This window comes from Myxine glutinosa, chromosome 8, assembly GCF_964187855.1.
Source record: "Myxine glutinosa chromosome 8, kmMyxGlut1.1, whole genome shotgun sequence".
NCBI lineage: Eukaryota > Metazoa > Chordata > Myxini > Myxiniformes > Myxinidae > Myxine > Myxine glutinosa.
The window spans coordinates 8350485-8372332 of NC_136268.1; the positions used below are offsets into that span (position 1 = coordinate 8350485).

Below are 21848 nucleotides of genomic sequence, written 5' to 3' on the forward strand. Positions count from 1 at the left end.
CTTTGCATTACGGAGCATTCCCAGTCGGCGACTAGCTTTGGAGGCCAGCTTGGAAATGTGGTTTTCCCAGGAAAGATCATGGCAGATCGTGAGACCCAAAAGCTTGAGTGACAGAACTTCTTCAAGACGATTGTTGAGAAAGTAGATGGGAGGGTTTTCCAGACGATCTTTGCAGAGAGACAAATTGAGAGTGTGAGATTTGTCAGGATTGAAAGACATGTTCCACTTGTTTGACCAGTCTGTGATTTTGTCCAGGTCTGCAGAGAGTGAGGATGCAGACTGCCGATCTGAGGGATGAGGAATGGAGCGGCAAAGAGTGGAGTCATCAATAAAGAGATAGAGAGGATTTTCCAGAGAGGCAGAGAGATCATTGATGAAGACCAGAAAATGCACAGGGCCCAGAACACTACCTTGAGGAACTCCAGCCTGGACAAGAATAGTTGATGAGGGAATTCCATTTTGAGCCATATGTTGACTAGGACAGGAGAGGAAGTCCGCGAACCATGCATGGAGGTTCCCATGGATACCATAAGAGGAGAATTTGGTGAGCAGGGCGGATTGCCAGACCGTATCGAAGGCACGAGATATGTCAAGGGAGACAGTTCTAATTTCCTGTTTGACATTGAGGACCTCCATCCATTGTTGAGACAGCAGAAGCAGCATGTCCAGAGTAGAATGACCTGGTCTGAATCCAAATTGATGATCAGAGATGAGGTTGTTGGAGAAAATTGGAGAAGAGGAAGGATTTAATATCAGAAGCGATGATGGATTCCATGACCTTGCTGATGATTGGGAGCAGGCTGATTGGTCTGTGGTTGGACGTTAAAGGTATTATCTGTTCTTACATGTGTGATATTATCATTTGAAGATGCATTGACTAATTTCAGCCCTGATGCCCTGGTCCAGGAGACCTCAGCGTGCCGGCTGAGCGGCTGGGAGAGAAACTCTCTCCTAACGACTTTGCCCTTTGGAAGGCATCAAAGCCGGGAGAGCCAGCCTGGAGCTCTCCCTGGGGAAAGGTCTGTCTCTCGCTTGTGATGGTTATACCAACCTATCTTCATTGTGTGTTATGCTAAGACTTCCTATTCACTAAATGCTCGATACTTATGAAGTAAGTATTTTGAGATTCACCTCTGGTATATCATTTTTATTCCTCCTCGCCTCCATCTTTGTGATGCAGGGTCGGCCTGGCTGGCACATTGAGTGTTCTGCAATGGCCAGTTCCATTCTGGGAGAGTCCATGGACATTCACGGTGGAGGTTTTGATCTCCGTTTTCCACACCATGACAATGAACTGGCACAGTCAGAGGTCAGATCTGCGAAGGCCTATCATAAGTGTTCAATCATTTTCCTGTTGATGTAGCTGTCAAGGAAGCTTGTTGGGGGCTCTTCCTCATGGAATCTGTTGTACTTTACCTATCCCGAGGTGTTTATATTATATAATCACATGCTCGGTGGTGGATGCAAGCCACACCTTGAGTCACCGAGCTGATTGCAGCAATATTCCACCGCAGTTGGAGTAAACAGGTCGTTTAATCATATACTATCGAAATGGAACTTGTGCCACAATGTTGGTGATTAAAAACAACTCTTTATTTTTAAATTTACCTTGAACCTATCATTATCTCAGCAAGTACCCAAAATCGACAGTTCACCAACCTGCATCAGCACAATCTCTGAATTCTTAAACCAGGGCAACTGTCAAGTTATGTGGGCACGTCGAGACGTATTGAACACCTGATGAGCAACTTGAAGGTGCATTGAGCAGTAGAGGCAGTTCCAACTGATTTATACTGGAGGCAACTGTTTACCAGATGATAAAAGCAGATGACTTTGTACGATGAGTTTAGCATCATGTTGCTGAAAACGGTGCTTTGTTTAGCGTCCCTCTGCGTATCTGTTTAGGTCTTTGATCTTAACAGGAAATGTCCTCATCTCGTTGCTGGGTGTCACCACCATGATGAATGGCCTGACGGGAGCGCACGATCCTTGCAGAAACCGTGTTCCCCAACACATAATGCTTGAGATAGCTTGGTTGTGTGTCACTCTGATGAGCTCCCACCCTCCATGAACGTTTTCATCTCAAAGTGAAATTTCCCCTCGAGCAGGACAGCGATGCTCACCCAGCATTGCGAATTAATCCATGTCTCACCTCTGGAGTGCTCGCTGCTTCCTTTATCTAATTGCCTTAACACCACGCATGGATCTCTGTCTCTCTTGGTTGTCGAGTCTCACGCTTGGCTTACTAGGCTTGCCTCTCAAGGACCAATCACATGCCTGCCCTGGCATCCAATCCCAAGTTCATTGAGGCATGCTCTTTGCCATATCATGGTCCATTTTTACATTTCACTCATCCTTACCAAACTAGCACTGGTGAAGAGCCCATTTTTACGGATGGGTTACTTCCCTCCCAATTACGGGTGGGTTAATTCCCCCAAAAATTGCGTACTTTAGTTTGACTTGCAATACCATCCTCCCACCAGAAGTGGCGCTATGCCATACACATTTAAATGGAGAATTGGAGTCTTCCCCCAACCCTGAACCCCTGGAACTATTAACTTTTTAACTCAACTGGACTACCGTCCAGTTGAGTTCATCACATACTGAACCCTCCGGTGTCCGTCATCTGTCGTCGTCGTCGTCTGTCGTCCGTTAACTTTTCGACGTTAACACTCCAGCGTCCACAAATATGAACCGATTCTGATCAAACTTGGCATGCAACATCCTTACCCAAAGGACCAGGTTGGTATTACATTTCAGCCCGATCCGTTGAAAAATGGCGGACTTAGGCGACCATTTTGGTTTTGGTCATGAAAACGACGTTAACACTCTAGCGTCCACAAATATTAACAGATTTTGATCAAACTTAGAATGTTTAACCCTTACCACACAAGATAGGTTGCTATTGCATTCCAACCCGATCAGTCACAAAATGGCCGCCATAGGCCGCCATATTGTTTTCAGCTCCGAAACGACGTTAAGACTAACGTCCACGAATATTTATGGATTTTGATCAAACTTGGTGTGTGAGACTCTTACCACACAAGGTAGGTTGCTATCGCATGTCAACCCGATCTGTCACAAAATGGCCGCCATAGGCCGGCATATACAAGTATAAGGATACGAGGACCTTAAAATTATTACACAAGGTTGTTGGCTTTTCATTTAAGTCAAATCTAGTACAGACAACTGACCTACTTTAAAGTTGTCCAGTCAGTTCAGTTGAGTTCTGCTTCCCTGGAAGCTCTCGTTTTTCGTGTACTTCTGTGTTCAGCTTCTTTGCGGTCTCGCTCACAGCCAACATTATTCAACACGTCCATTCAAAAACGCTGTCCGCATGCCAACTCTTTGGTAGTCTGAGGCCCTATGGGTTTTATTGAACTTACGACCGTGTGCTGATTGGTTCTCCGCGCGTGAACCAACTCGTGCTGCTACACGCCCACCATTGTCATTGCGTCTGGTGGCTCCTCCCCTCAGTGCACGTCCATGGATCTTCCTGGTGATGGGAACCACCCACCCTCAATGGAGCAACCGTCGGTCTTTTGTTAAGGGAAACACATATAGACAAAAAACGAAGGAATGATTTAAAGGGTCAAGAAGGGGGGGAAGGGAAGTGTGTTTTGTCGACACAAACGAAGGGGAGTGGAGGGAGGAGGGGAGGGTGGGGGGTGGGAGAATCACAATTATCAGCTCATAATACATTGTTCGATACATTTCCTCTCATTTCGCATAGATACCGTACTCTATGCTAACCATTTACTCATAGCATAACTAGGCTACATTACTCCCATTACCCCCTGTCGTGTCCCCGCAACAACGTTTTGTGAGATCCTCTGGCCGTGGTTGCTTGTGTGCAGGCGTACTTTGACAATAACCACTGGGTTCGCTATTTCCTCCACACCGGTCACCTGACCATTTCTGGGTGCAAGATGTCCAAGTCACTGAAGAATTTCATTACAATCAAGGAAGCGCTGCAAAAGCACAGCGGTATGTTTCTTTCACACCTGAATATTGATCGGTTAATCCAAGTCTCATTTCCAGTGTGCTATTATTCCGTTTATAACACCCATCCTGAGTGGCTCCATTGTCGATTCGTTGTCGTTATGATTTATTCACTCTTTCACAGGACTTCACACAAGGTTCATTAACCACTTGATAATTTTGAAAGCTGTTCCTTTTCTTCGGATTGAAGATTTCCAATGATAAATCTGTGCGCGCACACACGTGTCTTTTTGTTTTTTTTAGTGTTTCTATTTTGCAATAAATCATGGATCCATAACCAATATTTTTCTTTGAGTACAAGGTTAGAGATTGTGACATGAAATATGTGAGTAAAACATTGCTGTTTCTGAAGTAACTCTCGGAATAAACCATAATGCCGTTCTCGCGCTCTTCTGTTGTATCCCCATCCTCCAACCTCCGCCATCTCCGGCCCCCAGCCCGACAACTTCGCCTGGTTTTCCTAATGCATTCTTGGAAGGACACGCTTGACTACTCGCAAAATACCATGGAATCTGCAGTGCAGTACGAAAGGTTCCTGGGAGTGAGTAATTGTGTGACTACTACTACTACTACTATATGTGTATAGAACCACCTTTAGAGGCCATTTTTCCCCGCAGAGTAGGGGTTGGCCTTTTTCGGGCACCATGGTCCCCTTTTTGAAGCAATGTTTTACGGTCGGATGCCCTTCCTGCCACCAACCCTGTTCGTCGACTCTTGCGACACACAGGGAATTACCAGTGATCTTGTACTCAATTAGCCGACCTCGGAAGGATGACAAGCTGAGTCAACCCCCCTGGCGTTAATTCAGCGATCGACCGGGATTCGAACCCAGGATCCTAGGATCCTAAGCCGGCAGCCTAGCCGCTAGCCCAACACCAGGGACTGTCCTAGCCAGGGACAAGCGATAAAAGCAATAAAACCACCTTTAGAGGCCATTTTTCCCCGCAAAGCAGGGGTTGGCCTTTTTCGGGCACCGTGGTTGTTGTTGTTTTTTGGTCCCCTTTTTGAAGCAATGTTTTGCGGCCGGATGCCCTTCCTGACGCCAACCCTTTTTGCCGCCTTTAACGACAAACAGGGAATTACCAGTGAACTGGTACTCAATTAGCCGACCTCGAAAGGATGACAGGCTGAGTCAACCCCCCTGGCGTTAATTCAGCGATCGACCGGGATTCGAACCCAGGATCCTAGGATCGTAAGCCGGCACCCTAGCCGCTAGCCCAACACCAGGGCTTTGTGGCGGGACAAGCGTAGAAGGGAATTGCGGGCGGGCCCAACAAGCGATAAAAGCAATGAAGAGTAGAAAAGCGGGAGGGCCGACGGGAGTTGTGGGAGATATGTTGAAGGCAGCAGGAAGTTGGGGTGTGAAGAGAATGGCAGAGATCTGTAATCTGGTGGTGAAAGAAGGTCGCATTCCAGTGGATTGGGAACTGAGTACCCTCGTCCCTCTATACAAGGGGAAAGGTGACCCTCTGGAGTGTGGCTCGTACCGAGCTATAAAGTTATTGGAGCATGGAATGAAGGTATTGGAAAGGGTGTTCGAGAGGAGGATAAGGAAGAAGGTGAAGATCGACGAAATGCAGTTTGGATTTATGCCAGGAAGAGGAACGACAGACGTGTTTTTTATTGTGAGGCAGTTGCAGGAGAAGTACATGGAGAAGAGGAAGAAGTTGTTTCTTGGGTTTGTTGATCTGGAGAAAGCATTCGATAGGGTTCCACGTGAAGTATTGACATGGGCATTGAGGGAGTTAGACGTGGAGGAATGGTTGATCAGAGTAGTGATGGCAATGTACAAAAGAGCGTGCACAGCTGTAAGGACGAAGGACGGGAACAGTGGTGAGTTTGAGGTGAAGGTGGGAGTGCATCAGGGGTCGGTACTAAGTCCACTACTATTTGTAGCTGTGATGGAGGTGCTGGCTCAGACCGTAAAGGAGGGTTTACCGTGGGAGTTGTTGTATGCAGATGATCTGGTGTTGATTGCGGAAAGTATGGATGGACTGAAGGAAAAGATGAACAAGTGGAAGGAATGTATGGAGACAAAAGGTCTGAAGGTGAATATAGGAAAGACGAAGGTGATGGCAAGTGGTAAAGTATGTGGTGAGGTGGAAAGAACTGGGAAGTGGCCCTGTGCTGTGTGCAGGAAGGGTGTCGGAGTGAACTCCATTCAGTGTACAATGTGTGCTGAGTGGGTTCATCAAAAATGTAGTGGTCTGAGAGGGTCATTAACCAGTGTGGCAGCTACATTCAAATGTAAGGTGTGCACAGAGGGAGCTGCAGATGGAGGAAATGTTGAGTTGGATCTTGGAGACGGCGTGAAGCTGGAAGGTGTGAAAACATTTTGCTACCTCGGAGACATGCTGAATGGAGAAGGTGGATCAGACTCGGCAATGGTTGCTAGAGTGAGATGTGCATGGAAGAGGTTTCGGGAACTGAGTGGCATGCTGATGAGGAGGGGAGTGTCGTTGAAGCTGAAGGGAAAGGTGTATGCTGCATGTGTGAGAAGTGTTGTGATTTATGGGAGCGAGACATGGGTAATGAACGTAGAGCAGCAACGAAGGCTGGAAAGGGTGGAAATGCGAATGGTTCGGTGGATGTGCGGAGTATCGTTGAGAGAGAGGAAGCAAATGATGAATTGCGAAAGATGATGGGAATAGAGCCTGTGATTGATGCTGTGAAGAGGAACAGGTTGAGATGGTTTGGTCATGTGTTGAGGAAGGATGAAAGTGACTGGTTGAGAAGAGTGATGGAAATGAATGTAGAAGGAAGTAGAGGACGGGGAAGACTGAGAAAGACTTGGCTAAAGATGGTGGAAGAAGAAATGCGGGCAAGGGGGTTAACAAGGAGAGATGCAGAAAATAGGGCAAAATGGAGAAGATTGTCATGGGGACTGCAAGGCTAACCCCTGCTCTTGCAGGGAAAATGGCCTTAAAATGCATGTTGCTGTGTTGTTGTTGTATTGCTGGCCCCACATTTTCCATTGTCGTGAGGTGTTTTCAATTTAGAGCCAGGATGCATGTTTTTGATTCATGCATGTAAACCGGGTTTTTTTTTTCTGGAGCGATTGAGGGAGCTATTAGTTTCCTATACACCACCCAAATAAAGGTATGTGTCAGAAGAATGTGTTGCATGCTTAGAACAACATTGCCCATAGGGCGGGTACTTTACTTGTCAAGATAATAAGGCATAATAAAAAATAATTCCCATATCAATTTTTATCATTCACAGGAAATGACCTTCTTTGTTTTTTCTGCAATGTAACAAATATTGCTTCCAAACAGCAGATAAAACCACAGCCTCGACCCCTTTACCAACACCCTTCATGATGCACCATATCCAGCAATGCCCCTGTTTGACTGATGTACAATATATAAATATTTGCCCAAATGTAACTTTCAACAAGACACTAATAATTTGAGTCCCCAAAATAAGTGATAAATGAAATCCGTATATTTTACCATAATAAACAAAAAATTCACACCCACACGCACACACATGCACCACACACACATGGTATGTACACTCCCCTCTAAGCTGTCTAGTCTGGCCCCACGGATGGGCGTTAAGCTGGGTATCCAGTGTGCAAGCATTATTTGTTTAGTTGGTTTCTTTCTTGGAATTGACCAAAGAAGATAAAGCTTTTGGGCCGGATAAACATCCGAGAGTATTGAATGAGATGTCGGTGCAGATAAGGCTGATGTTAATATGCAGTATTTAACATCGTGCTTATCTGCTCTGCCAACACGAGTCCGTGTCATTGTCGTATTATAGGCCTACCTTTGCTCGTACAATGTGCTAGCCGTTCTTCACAAGAACAGCCACATCACTAATCCACCCAGACTTCACCTAGTTGTCGGGATCCAAACTTTTTCATGACGTCACATCTTCCAGGGTGTAAATACTTTTTGTAAATGTAAGATAATTCATGAAATCTGGATATAAAATGGTTGGAAGGTTTGTCTCGCTTCTGAACTGTGCTGTATTTGGTAATTCATCCAGGTCTGTGTTGCCTATAACCTGTACCGTATTTTAGAATATCGCTCCTGCGACAGTGTCCAATGTATTGACATATCCAAGGTTTGATCCATATTATTTGGCCATTAAAGCACCCAAAGCACAATAAATCAACTGATCGTGAACATGAACACACACACACACACGCACACACACACACACACACACCAATGTTTCACCTTTACCAATATGTGCAAAAATCTAGTAAAGCTTATTTGGTGGCCCCAGAACCAAACGAACAATGTATTTATAACAGGCCTCACAGCTCCCGTAGCTCACTCTCACGTCCCCTCCCAACATGATTCATAGTAAATATCATTTTAAACTTACCCTGTACATGCAGAAACGTACCCCAGATATGTCCTTCCCATCAGTGTTCGGAAGCATTTAATCCAGATGCACAGTCCATTCATTGGTAGCGATCCGTCAGGGGCTTGGGTAGCACACGCCCGTCCACTTGGGCTTTGCACCGACTTTGCGCCTGGCAGCGCAACGTTACGCAGAGGCACAGCCATTTTTCTTGGTTATTTTTCCAAGTGTTTTCGACTTGTTTTAAGAGCTTGGTGATCAGACATTTCAGGTAACAATCCTTATCCTGGACACACAATATATTTTATTTCCCCTCAAACTCCCCAGCCACCTGGGGGTTCTGTGCACTGAGCATTTTGGGGAGGATTACGTCATTTCAAAAGTCACGTATTTGCAGATTTCTGTTCTTATGCTTTAAATTGGGTTGAATTGCAATTGAAGGAGGCTATGTTTTTACTACATATCTAAAACCGACAAGCCTCCCAACTATCCTCTTCCCTTCCATCTCCTTCTCCATTTCCTCTCCTCACCCATCAGTTTCTTACAATTTTTCCGTGTACCATCCAACCCTGGTTTAAAGCCATGCTGACCGGACCCGGGTTTCTCTCGGCCCACGTATTGTCTTGTATCTGAATCTGATTGAAAAACTCACGTTTCCATTCAGCGGGTGCTTCTAATGAATGTCGGCAAGTCTTTCTCAACAAGGCCCAAGTGAAAACAAACAGGATGGAAAACCCAATCGGTTCACTAATTGAGGCTATGGTCTGAGGTGCACTGCTTGGCCTTAGAGATGCTTTGTCTCTATGAGCGATTTCAGACCTTGAATGTGTATCGTCTCCTCGTGATCAATTCACATCTTGTATTCTTAATCCTAAGTAACCACTCTGTTCTCTTCTTCTTCCTCTGTGCTTTTATAAGTTGTTAAAGAAAAATTATTATTACCATAGGCTAACAAAGGTATCTTTCCTTTTGGTTTGAGTCTAAATCTATACGCCCACTCATCACCTCTTTGGCCGCCCTTCACTGCATCAGCACGTCTGCACGCTTTCAGGAAGAGTCGGGATAAAATGTGGAGGAGCTCACTTTGTTAGCCCAAACAGCGATGTCTAAATTACATGGGAATGCGGTATCGGGGTTTTCAACCTGGGTTGATTGGTGGATAAAAACAAGGTATGATACTACTGCAGTCGTACCACGAACAAGCTGTGATGCAATGAAGTCAGTGTTAAACAGCATGTTAATACTTGGCTCAAACCTGGTGTTCCTTTCCGGCAGGAATTCTTCCTTAATGTCAAAGACATTCTTCGTTCCTCCGTGGACTTGCCAAGCCAACTGGAGAAGTGGGATTCTCCCGAGCTGAAAATGAATCGGTGGTTTGTGTCTGCACCGCACGCACACTTGTACCCAAATATTATTGAACGTTCAGGAAGTGCTGATTGGATAAATCTTTGGCTTGTAAAGACCAATTTGGAAAAAATACCGTAATAGCAAAACCTGGAAACTTTAAAGAGAAAATGTTTTGTTTTTTTTGCTTTGGCAGTTAGCAAAATTGACTTTTAACGAAGGCCTTCGGTTTATTACTTTGTCGGTGGTCGATGAAGCTGTTTGTGCATCCAATTGCAAACTCATCCAGAGTGAAGTGGATGGCACACCATCGTAAATTCCTGACACTTCCCACCTAAAGTAAAGTTCAAAGATGGCAAAACGTTCCACCAGGAATGACCCAACATCAAATCTTGAGTGAACTTTTTTTCCCTGTTTTGACCCCTGTAACCCCAAGTCCCCACCTACTGGAGCGTAAGCCAGGGTTAAGTCCAAGAAATCGTTGCATTTTTTATGCATCCCCCAATGTTGATTGCATCTACAAAGTTTCATCTTTATAACAAATACACCCGCTCACTACAGGAGCAGCAGGAACGGTCATTCCTCTTTGGGGTATATAGATTACAGTCGTTCTATGGTTGGGTCTCAAGAACATTGGGTGTGTGTTCATTTACCAAGTTTCTTGTGGAGAGATCGCCAAGTGTTTTAAGCATTTGAGCAAGCACTACATTCAAAACCGCTAAGGAACGGCTGGCTTGGCAAGCGCTAGCTGGCTGCTTAGTAAATGAGCACACCCCGGTCTTCCTCCCTTTCAGTGCCGTGTTAAACAGCAGGAGCGCGTTTCAAAAGTTTGCTACAAAAAACACCACGGTAGCGGCAGGAAGGGTCATGTTATTAACCCAACCCTTGTGGGGTACATAGAGTACCGTAGATCTTCGCTCAGTTCTGTTCGTAAAACTTACCTAACGGATGTCAGGATTCCTCCAAATTTCTTCATTTCGTGTTATAAAGAGCATCAGCGATTGTTTAAAAAGCTAATTATGCGTGTTTGTGATTTATAAAATGTTACTTCCGGAAGGAGCCGTTGCTCCCACGAAAACGCCATGATAAGCTATTTAGAAACGTTGATTCGATGTTTGTTCAAGGAGGAAAACCCCCTTTGGGAGGTGGGATATTATTGGTATTAATATTGTTTTGTAATAACATTCAATATTATGCTATTATCTTGAGTTTTGCTATTAGAAGCGGCCTTGGAAAAACACCACGATAAAGCTAATTTAACATGGATATACACCTCAACACGCAACTCCATTGACGGCAATGGCAGGGAAAACCCGCTCGGGGAGGGGGGCAAATGAATGTGCTACAACTTTCATTATCTAACCTTTAGTCATCCTGTCAAGTTTGGTTGAGATTGGATAAGTAATGACAGATTGTATCGCGATCAAAAAATCATCAGACAGACACACACAGACAGACAGACAGACAGACAGACGCCAAGTTGCGTATTTTAGTTTGATGATTACCTCTGCCACCAAAGGTGGATGGAGGTTATGTTTTCACCCCTGTCTATTTGTCTGTCCGTTTGTTTGTGAACAAGATATCTCAAAAAGTTGTGGATGGATTCGGACGAAATTTGGCAGAGATGTAGTGTATGTCACAAGGACGAAATTATTAGATTTTGGTGAAGATCCGGATTCGGATCCGGCTAGTACAATTTTTGAAGTGATTCTTCACCATTGGGAGATAGGGCCAAAAACGATATATAGCAGATATCTCAAAAAGTTATGGATGGATTTGGACGAAACTTGTTGGACAGATTGGGTGTCTGACAAGGAAGAATCGATTCAATTTTGGTGAAGATCTGGATCCGGATCCAGGTAGTAGAATTTTTAAAGTGATTATTCTCCATTGGGTGATATGGCCAACCAGGCGGAGGTATTCTCTCTACTGAGTGCCGTTCTAGTGTTTAAAATGTGTCCGTAATTACATTTTTTGCTATTTGACATTATGATTCCGTCCCAGTGGGCGGGGTCATAATGATACTGCTCCTTGCCCCTTCTTGCCATGTGATCATAACTACCAAGTTTGATGAATTTCTGCTCAACTGTTTAGGAGGAGAAATGGTGATGGATCGACAGACAGACAGACGGAGCCGATTACAATATCCCACATTTTTTTCAAAAAGCATGTGGATAATAACGTTTTTGAGCAGTGTATTTCCTACAGCATTAGCAATTCCCACCTGATCACTTTTGAATTGATTTCAATCAAATGTCAACTGTTTTGAACCTCCAATAATGTAACATAAATCAAAGATGAAAAAACACAAAGGGAAAAAAAACACCTGGGGAACATATATGATGACTGATGTGGTGCTAGCCGTGCTCTGATTTCTGGAATAGGCCATGTGACGTGCGCACAGTTTCCAGGAGATGAAGGACACCGTGCACGCGGCACTTTGTGACAACCTGGACACACGGACGGCTCTGGAGGAGATGCGTGCTTTAGTCGGGCATTGCAACTCGTACATGGCAACCACCAAGTCTGTCAAAAGACTGGTCAACAAGTGTTTGCTGAAAAATGTTGCTGTCTACCTCACCGACATGCTCAAGGTGCCTCGTCTTTCAGACATCTTTTGTTTTGATCTCTCAGAGAAATGCCTCTTTTACGGCCTTTAACAGTATTTCTGTTTTTTTAACATTTTCTTGTATTGATTTGTGTTTGGGTGGTTTGAATTTGAAGGTTTGTCCCCTGTCATGTGGTCCATGTCACAGTGTAAATACCTTGACGTTGATCTAACAGGAACTTTGGACGTTGCTTCAGACATCGTTCAATGATGATGGTTTTGGGAGAACTTGTGTCTTTGTTCATCGGGCAAGTATCAATAATGTAATGTTGTGTTTCCCAAAGATATTTGGTGCCATTGAGGGTGACGATCCCATCGGTTTTCCCATCGGGGCGTCGACACAGATCACCGACGTAAGTTTGACGAACCCCTGCCATTGCATTCACACAAGATGTGCCTCGCTGATCTATTTTTGACTACTTGGAAAATATGTAGCGTTAAGTTCTAAGTTCTGGAATATGAGCAGGAGAAATGGGATGAGCTCATGCATTGAAAGTCGTCTTTGTGGAAGCAGTCTGATTGAGAGTGGGTGTTGCGTGTTCAGGAAAGGCCTCCGGCAATGTGGTCACAACTATCTATAGAGAGAATATTACGTTTTGCTGCAGTAGCGGCCTAAATGGCTTGATTCTAACATCGATTTGGAAATTTTATATTGAATTGGCATGTGGTGCAGGCCGTGTAGCAACACGTTGTAAGGCCTAAACGGCAAATTTTTTCTCGAGTTTATGAGCTGTGTGATTATATATATATTGTTGTGGATATGAGGACTGTATATTTTTTGGATTGTGTGCTGTACTATTGTGATTATTGTTTATTCTGTGCCTCCTGCCTCCGGAGCTGTGTAAAGACCAAAAGGGCGTCCCATAGTCCACAAGCATACACGTCAGCCAAGTAATAGAATATACCTGTTGATAGTTATCTCTTATTCTGTGTATTAGTGTAAGGCTGTGTCTTCCATTAATTGAAATACTCCATTGCACCAGTGAAAGAGAATAGACCCCCTTTCCTTCCCATCCCCAAAAATCTCCCTTTCTATCCCCTCCAAAACCTCCAATGACCTCATATTACATCCCCCTCTCGTCATTGGCGAGCCTCGATTGCCCATATTACCTCCCCTCCAATAACCGCCATTGACCACGAGGCTCGAGTCAGGGAAGAAAGGCGTGTCTCCACCTCGTCAGAGGAGGGGAGGGGCCCGCCCGTCGTCGTCCGGGGCGGAGCCCGAGGGTCGTGCGACCAGCCAGGGCCGAGGTGAGCGCCCCGATGGGCGTGTCCAAAGCGCCGGGGGCGTGATCGCTGGGGGCGCTATAAAAGGGCGCAACCGGAAGTGGACCAGGAGAGAAGAATAAAGAGAGATGCACTCTGGGTTGGTCGGAAAAAGAAGGGTTGTGAAGAGAGGAGGAGTTGGTTGCAAGGAGTTGGTCACAGTCGGTTGCCAGAGAGAGGATTCGGTGGTGAGAAGTGAGAGAAGCAAGAAAGAGTTGAGGGTTGAGGGTTGAGGGACCAGACCAGTGAGACAAGTCCTGGGAACGCAGCGGACGGAGGCCGCCGCAGCCGCGCCACCCCACCGCCAAAGGGGGCCTGAACGGCGGTTCGGAGCAGGGCCGAAACGGAACGGCGGCTGCTGAACGCGCCGGTTGTGCTGCAAGACCCCCCCTTGGACCTTTCCTCTCCCGCCAGCCATCCACCTTCTGCCATCCCTGGCATTCCCCGTGTGAGTCGTCTTTGTTTGTTCTGTCCTGGGATATAAGTTAAGTCTGTAGATAAGCTAAATTTGCACTGTGTCACCTGCGTCTTGTGCTTGTAAATAAACGTGACATCTGTCTTTTTGCTTGTGTGTAAATAGTAGGAATAAATGTAGTAGTATTTCGAACCTTTTTTTGTCTCCGTTTTCCTCTTGCATTGCGTCGCTTTTGTCTTTTCCCCTCATTGAGCAGCTAGGGTGCGATGCAACCAACGTTCGGGTGGAATCGGGTGAGTTTTGTTAGGTCGCGGTTTTAAACCACCGCTCGGTCTATAACATCCTAACCGCGATCTATAACAATTGGTGTCTGGGAGTGAGATTCGGGGCCCGAACCAAATTTTTAAAACATCTAGAAAAAAAATTTTGGTCAAAATTACGAGCTGCCGAAATTTGTTTTTTTTTTAAGCAAAACCCGAATTTTGAAATCGCGCCATGGCTGTTCAAGGCGACGGGATGCCGTTGGGAGAGATAGACGGGGTAGAATCGACCCAGGACTTAGGAAAAAAAATGGTGGAGGAGAGTAAAGGTGGTGTGGTTGAGGGTGTATCAGGTGCACAAAATGGCGTCCTCACGCATGTGGGTGTAGCGGCACCAAATTTTGCCGCGCCCTTTGTACCAACGGTGGAAGACATGCAATTAATTATGGCTGAAATGGAGGCCCTTTTGGACAGGAACAGGGAGCGATTGTTAAACCAAATGGAAGCTGACAGTGAGCGATTGTTAAACCAAATGGAAGCTGACAGTGAGCGATTGTTAAACAAATTGGGAAACCAAAAGGAAGCAATAACGAACAAATTGGGAAACCAAATTGAAGAAATAACGAACGGAATGAGGGCCGATAGGGAGGAAGGGGAGCAGAGGGACAGAGACCGCAAGTTGGGCGAAAGGGTCCCAGGGGTGCACGAGGAGGTAACGCGAGTCGAAAAGCGCTGGTTGAGCGAAACGGAGGAAAGCACGGGTACAATGACGGGGGTAGAAATCGCGACCCGGGGCTTGGAAAAGCCGGCGACCGATGAGGTAGAGGGAATTTTATTAAAGTCAACGGTCGTCGAGGTGAGTACAGAAAAAGCGGAAGTGGGCATTGAAATTGAAGAGATGACGGAGGTAGCCCGGGAATTGCAGGGAGAAATGGATAATGTACAAAGTCTGTGTTCAAATCATGATGAGATGCTCACTAACCAAATAAAAAGTTTGCAGGTGGCAGAGGAGGTGCGACGAGGTACGGAGGTGAGTGGCAATGTACATGATGTGAGAGGAGATTCAGTCGGCTTGGGGATTGGTTTGGATCCGGGTGTTCGTGAAAGGCCGTTGGTGAGGTGTGTGACAGGACAGGTGTGCAAAAAAAGAGGTGTGCGAGAATGTCCGACCATGGGGTGTGTGAGGAAAAAGTGCACGCCGAGGAGTGAGTGTGCCGTCAAGAGTGAGTTGGTCGAAGCGCGTGTGCGAGGGAGCACAGGGAAGCGCGGTGTGGTGAGTGTTACGGAGGAAGTAATGAAAAAGTGTGCGCGGGAGGATGCGCGAGAAAGGTGTGTAACGGACGGGTGCATGGGGAAAGCGCATGCTGTCAAGAGTAAGGGAGAATGCATGCCTGTGGTGAGTGTTACGGAGGAAGTAACGAAGAAGTGTGCGCGGGAGGATGCGCGAGAAAGGTGTGTAACGGACGGGTGCATGGGGAAAGCGCATGCTGTCAAGAGTAAGGGAGAATGCATGCCTGTGGTGAGTGTTACGGAGGAAGTAACGAAGAAGTGTGCGCGGGAGGATGCGCGAGAAAGGTGTGTAACGGACGGGTGCATGGGGAAAGCGCATGCTGTCAAGAGTAAGGGTGAGTGCGCGACCGAGAGTGGAGGTGAGAGTAGTGAGAGTGAAACGGAGCGTGAGTTGGTTGTGGCAGGTGAGCGAGGATGTACACCTGGAATAGAAGGATGCACACCTGGAATGGTAGAGCGTGAGTGGGAATGCACGCTGGAATTGGTAGTGAGACACGTGGTTGGGTGTGCGGGTGAGAGCACACCTGTGATTGTCACAAAGGAGGTGACCGAGACAGGGGCGCGAAGAGGTGTATTGGTGAGGTGTGCGAGCGACGAATGTGTGCCAAGGTGTTCGGTGGTCAGGTGTGTGACCAAGTCGGTGAGCGGAATGAGTGTACCGAGGTGTGTAAGGAAAGGTACGAGGAGAATGGGAACGGCTGCATGTATGAGCACGAAAGGGGTAGCGTATGCATGTAAGCCTGCAGGTGAGGCGTCGACGATAACCGGGTTAAAGGTTAGGTCGACTTTTAGCCGAATCGGGCCCTCGGTGCGTGCCGGGCTTCGCGTGCCGCGAGAACCAGCGGAGATCCGAGCCACGGCGGGTTCGAAAGGACCGCCGTGCGCGATCCACGCTGGGCCTCGCGTGGAGCGGCCGCGTCCGGGCTCCACTAGGCGGAGCGGGCAGCCCGATAGGAAGGGTCGTCATGGCGACCACTTTCTATTGAGACGTGCCGGCAGGTCGAGATCGGGACATTGGATGGCTTCACGCCGAGGTGGTGCATGGGATCTCGGCCCGGGTAAGCCTCCGTCCCTGCCCCGAATGCGGGACGCATCCAGCCGCCAGCACAAAAGAATCCGCGTTCAGTGCTCGGCTGTACGAAGCCGGGCTGTAGATGTGAATTGGCGCACCGAGAGGATGTAATAAGTAGACGGGTGATGGTGATAGTGATAGTGATTTAAAACGAAAATTAGAAAAGTGAATAGAATTGGCAGTAAATGGAAAATTTTTGAATTGTTGGATTTGGACGAGCGAAATTGGTAGTGAGAGACCCCCGATGTGGTGGGATGGCAAATCCACCATCCCTCACAGGTGGGGGCAAAGGAGCTATAGCTTATGGGGTGTATGGCAGTGAAAACTAGCCCGGGTGGGTTAGGTTATATTGATAGGGCCCTAGAAGATGACATTAGGTGACGTTAAGGTTAGTTAGTGACTGATACCTGTAGTGGGGACGCAGGTAGATTAGTGTGGATTATAATGACGTGGGAGCGCAATAGTTTAAAGGGACGACTGGGAAGCGCAAGTTTCAGAGGGGAGTAGTTAGCTGAGATGATGCCGTGTGTGTGAGGATTGGACAGGTGAGAATGGAACAGGTGTGATTGCACAGGTGTGCAACTGAACAGGTGTGTGGAGCAGTGTGTGAGTAATGAGTGTTGTGGATCAGCGCGAATGCGCTTGGGGAGAGAAGGGTGCAGGTGGCACCAGGTGTGAGAGCACAGGTGTGCAGGTACAGGTGTGTGGAGAGAGTTGGAGTAAGTGGTACGGAGTGGTGTGCATGGTGCGAAGGTGTGGATGGGGGAAGAGTGGACCCCTTTCACGAGTACCCGGGGCGGGTAGTGTAAGTGTTAGGTAGAGGGTATAGGTAAATTGTGGTTGGATATTGGCATCTGTGGTGCGGTTGCAGAATGGTGTTGTGAATGGGTGCATTAGTGTTGTGGAAATGGCTGGGCGTGTAGCCTGTTAGTGTGTGTAGTTGGTTGGGCACTCCACCACTGTGAGGATGTCGGCCAGGTGAGGCCGCAGGTGGGCTCTGGGAGCCGGTAGAGTTGTGGATGGGGCCCGAGGATCCGGAGGACGGACCCGGGTAGCCCAGTGCCAGAGAGGGCACCGAGTGGGGAGAGCGCCAGAGGGCCTTCCCCAGGTAGTTAGGTTAGGGTGAGGAGCAGGTAAGCTCGGAGGCAACTGCAGTGGTGGAGGTGTGCAGGTGGGTAGACCCACTGGGAGAGGTACACGCCACAGCCCAGAAATTGTGCGAGGGCACCGGGAGATGAATCGGGGGAGTGAGACCCCAAATTGAGGAGCACCACAGTTTGGCCAATGGGAATTGGTTATTAGAACCCATAGTGTAAGTTGGCCAATGGATTGGCAGGGAAAGACCCCGGGTAGTGTAAAGTGTGTTAAAGTCATTTAGAGGATAGTTAGGATGAAGGATCTCCTCGCACCATCTGCATCCACTCACCTGAGGTGACAGGTACTCCACACCATGCCATGGTTAATTATTTTTACTGTGCAAATGTTTGGAATGTGAGACGCATCATGACGTGGGTGTGACATTGTGCGTAATTCCATCTCTTCCTCCTTATGAGGATTGATGATGAATTGATGATGGCAAATTTTTGAAGTAGAGGGATTGTGGTGACGAATTTGGTATAGGGGAAATATGGGGAAGACGTGACAGTAGTGACGAATTGGTAATGTGTAGATTTTGTACATATGGGGTAAGGGCAAGGGTAGGCTAGGTGACAGGGGGGTGACGTACGGTAGGGACGAGCTTTCTCACTTCGCCCTCCGTACGCATTTTGCCTTGCATTGCCTTATTGACGTGTACCCTTGTGACCTTACCCCTCGCTCAATTGTCTTTCTTTTGTCTCCCACATGACCTGTGCGCCGTTGGGCGCCGAGGGGAGCGTGCGTGGGTCGGCCATTGTGCGCCCGAAATTCCCAGAACCAGCTGTCTGCATCGATGCACCACATTATGGACCACATGTCTGTGGCCGAGCACCACCTATGGACCCCATGGGTTGGGGCATGGCCCCTCTGCTGGAACCGGCCATGAGGGCCCGAAATCTTGCTGGCGGACCTTGGCCACAGGGCACCGATGCCCCACAGGTGAACCACACTAGTCGGCCCTGTGGGCCATAAATAAAATAAATAAGAAGGACACATTGGGCACACTTTATTGAAAATAGGCCGCCAGTAAGCAAAGCAAAATGAAAATGACAACATCTGGAAGACAAATAATAATCACCAGCAGAGGGAGCCGAAGAGCAAGAGACACCTGCAGGGTTAGGGGTTGTTGAATTTATTTTATTGATGAACAGTGGTGACTGCACTGATTGGTGCTTGAGGGTGTGTTGGTGCGTTATAGGTGCTTTCATGGTGCATTGATGCAGAGCAGACTGTCTCCCCCCCAGAAAGAACAATTACAGGTCCTGGGTTAGTTTTGTAAATAAAAGCAGAGTCATTGTAAATAATGCTCCCCACCGTCAGTGTTTAGTTTGAAGACCATTCCGCAATTCGGTTAACTGTGGGCGTAAGTCTGTTAGGTAGGGTGCAATGGAGCAGCGGGACACATTTATTTATGTTTTAAAACTGTCGCACTCAGGGTCAGGTTAAAAGTAGAGGGAACTACACCTACGTGTCACACTAAATAAAAGTTGTAGGCCCGGGACGTGCCTAAGAGGAGGAGGGTGCAGTGTTGTGGATATGAGGACTGTATATTTTTTGGATTGTGTGCTGTACTATTGTGATTATTGTTTATTCTGTGCCTCCTGCCTCCGGAGCTGTGTAAAGACCAAAAGGGCGTCCCATAGTCCACAAGCATACACGTCAGCCAAGTAATAGAATATACCTGTTGATAGTTATCTCTTATTCTGTGTATTAGTGTAAGGCTGTGTCTTCCATTAATTGAAATACTCCATTGCACCAGTGAAAGAGAATAGACCCCCTTTCCTTCCCATCCCCAAAAATCTCCCTTTCTATCCCCTCCAAAACCTCCAATGACCTCATATTACATCCCCCTCTCGTCATTGGCGAGCCTCGATTGCCCATATTACCTCCCCTCCAATAACCGCCATTGACCACGAGGCTCGAGTCAGGGAAGAAAGGCGTGTCTCCACCTCGTCAGAGGAGGGGAGGGGCGCGCCCGCCCGTCGTCGTCCGGGGCGGAGCCCGAGGGTCGTGCGACCAGCCAGGGCCGAGGTGAGCGCCCCGATGGGCGTGTCCAAAGCGCCGGGGGCGTGATCGCTGGGGGCGCTATAAAAGGGCGCAACCGGAAGTGGACCAGGAGAGAAGAAGAAAGAGAGATGCACTCTGGGTTGGTCGGAAAAAGAAGGGTTGTGAAGAGAGGAGGAGTTGGTTGCAAGGAGTTGGTCACAGTCGGTTGCCAGAGAGAGGATTCGGTGGTGAGAAGTGAGAGAAGCAAGAAAGAGTTGAGGGTTGAGGGTTGAGGGACCAGACCAGTGAGACAAGTCCTGGGAACGCAGCGGACGGAGGCCGCCGCAGCCGCGCCACCCCACCGCCAAAGGGGGCCTGAACGGCGGTTCGGAGCAGGGCCGAAACGGAACGGCGGCTGCTGAACGCGCCGGTTGTGCTGCAAGACCCCCCCTTGGACCTTTCCTCTCCCGCCAGCCATCCACCTTCTGCCATCCCTGACATTCCCCGTGTGAGTCGTCTTTGTTTGTTCTGTCCTGGGATATAAGTTAAGTCTGTAGATAAGCTAAATTTGCACTGTGTCACCTGCGTCTTGTGCTTGTAAATAAACGTGACATCTGTCTTTTTGCTTGTGTGTAAATAGTAGGAATAAATGTGGTAGTATTTCGAACCTTTTTTTGTCTCCGTTTTCCTCTTGCATTGCGTCGCTTTTGTCTTTTCCCCTCATTGAGCAGTTAGGGTGCGATGCAACCAACGTTCGGGTGGAATCGGGTGAGTTTTGTTAGGTCGCGGTTTTAAACCACCGCTCGGTCTATAACATCCTAACCGCGATCTATAACAATATATATATATATTATATATATATATATATATATAATATATATATAGTATATGTATATATAACCAGAATTGAGACTCATTCAAGAACAAGCTGTCCCCTCACCTCTAATATTGACAGTTGGAATCGATGGTGATGCCGTACCTGACAGTGCTGTCTGAGTTCCGGGAGGAGGTTCGAGCAATTGCTCGCATAGAGAAAGGTATGCTGTTTGGGTGTAAGTGGTGCATGAGCTTTTCCGTCTTCTTGTTTGCATCATTTACCCCGAGTTATTAATTTATTTTACCGTATACGGTATTTAACTTTTATCAAATGTGTATTATGGCAGTAAGAGGAGTTCTCGAGCTGTGTGATAAGCTGCGGGATGACAGACTGCCACAACTGGGTGTTCGACTTGAGGACCGTGAAGGTATGTTGAGAATTCAACCGCTGCTATGTAGCAGATTGTGAGTCGAGAGAACTGTTCACTGCTTTTTCTCAAAATAAAATAAGTTTGAATACAGCTGGGGCGGGACATAGCAGGAACCCTCAGAGGGTGCAAGACCAGAATGAATGTGGAAGAGGACCGAGAGACCACCGGACCCATCTGTGATGTGAAAGTGATGGGCCCAAATTCTCAGCTTCATCATGTGGGCTTTCAATGATTTTGAAGGCCTTGCTTTCCCGGTAAGCTGTGTAAGGTGTGAGTCAGAGATGCCAGCCCAGAGGGTAGAGCAGTGTTCCACAGAACTGCAGATGAAGTCCTTTCAGGTTGTTAAAAGTTTATATTTGCCAAGGAAATATTTGACACGATGGAGGATACCCAGTACGTGACTCGCTTTGGAGGCCAACCAGGATCTGAGGTTTACCCAAGGGAGATTGGGGCTGATGGTGAGGCCTAAAAATTTGACAGGCTGAATTTATTTGAGGTTTGTAAAGGAAGTACAGTGGATGGAAGGGTGCGCCAGATTCCTTTCCGAGCAACAGAGTGAGATTGTGAGAATTTCTGTGGTTGAAAGACTTCTTTTGAAGTGTTTGACCAGCTCGTGATTCTATCAATGTCTATAGAGAGGGAAGAAGCTGCTGCATGCCTGTCTGAAGGATGAGGGATGTTATGGCAGAGTGTTTGGGAGTCATCAGCTAAAAGATATGGAGCATGTTTATTGTTCATCGGGGTGAAGATGAGGAGCAGGATTTGACTCAAGGCACTTATTCGGGACACTCCAGCCTTGACCGGTAGAGGAGATGAGAATATCCCATTGAAACCCACGTCCTCTGATGAAAAGAGTGGATGAAGGTAGCGAGCCATGAGAGTAAGTGTCCTTGGATGCCGTAGA

The 21848-nt window shown here is 47.3% G+C and overlaps 1 protein-coding gene across 3 annotated transcripts in view; it reads left to right on the forward strand.

Annotated features, from left to right (window-relative positions):
* The window catches only part of CARS1 (cysteinyl-tRNA synthetase 1), a 93468-nt gene that overhangs the window by 50202 nt on the left and 21418 nt on the right, over positions 1–21848 (forward strand). For all 3 annotated transcript variants that reach the window (XR_010981746.2, XM_068099190.2, XM_078782886.1), the window contains exons 10-18: positions 907–1019; positions 1181–1309; positions 3858–3987; positions 4440–4543; positions 9595–9692; positions 12068–12257; positions 12556–12624; positions 20653–20734; positions 20861–20941. Coding sequence is in view for 2 of the 3 variants with exons in the window: in XM_068099190.2 (XP_067955291.2) it covers positions 907–1019; positions 1181–1309; positions 3858–3987; positions 4440–4543; positions 9595–9692; positions 12068–12257; positions 12556–12624; positions 20653–20734; positions 20861–20941 (996 nt within the window). In the remaining variant the exon portion in view is untranslated. The remainder of the gene's footprint in view (positions 1–906; positions 1020–1180; positions 1310–3857; positions 3988–4439; positions 4544–9594; positions 9693–12067; positions 12258–12555; positions 12625–20652; positions 20735–20860; positions 20942–21848) is intronic.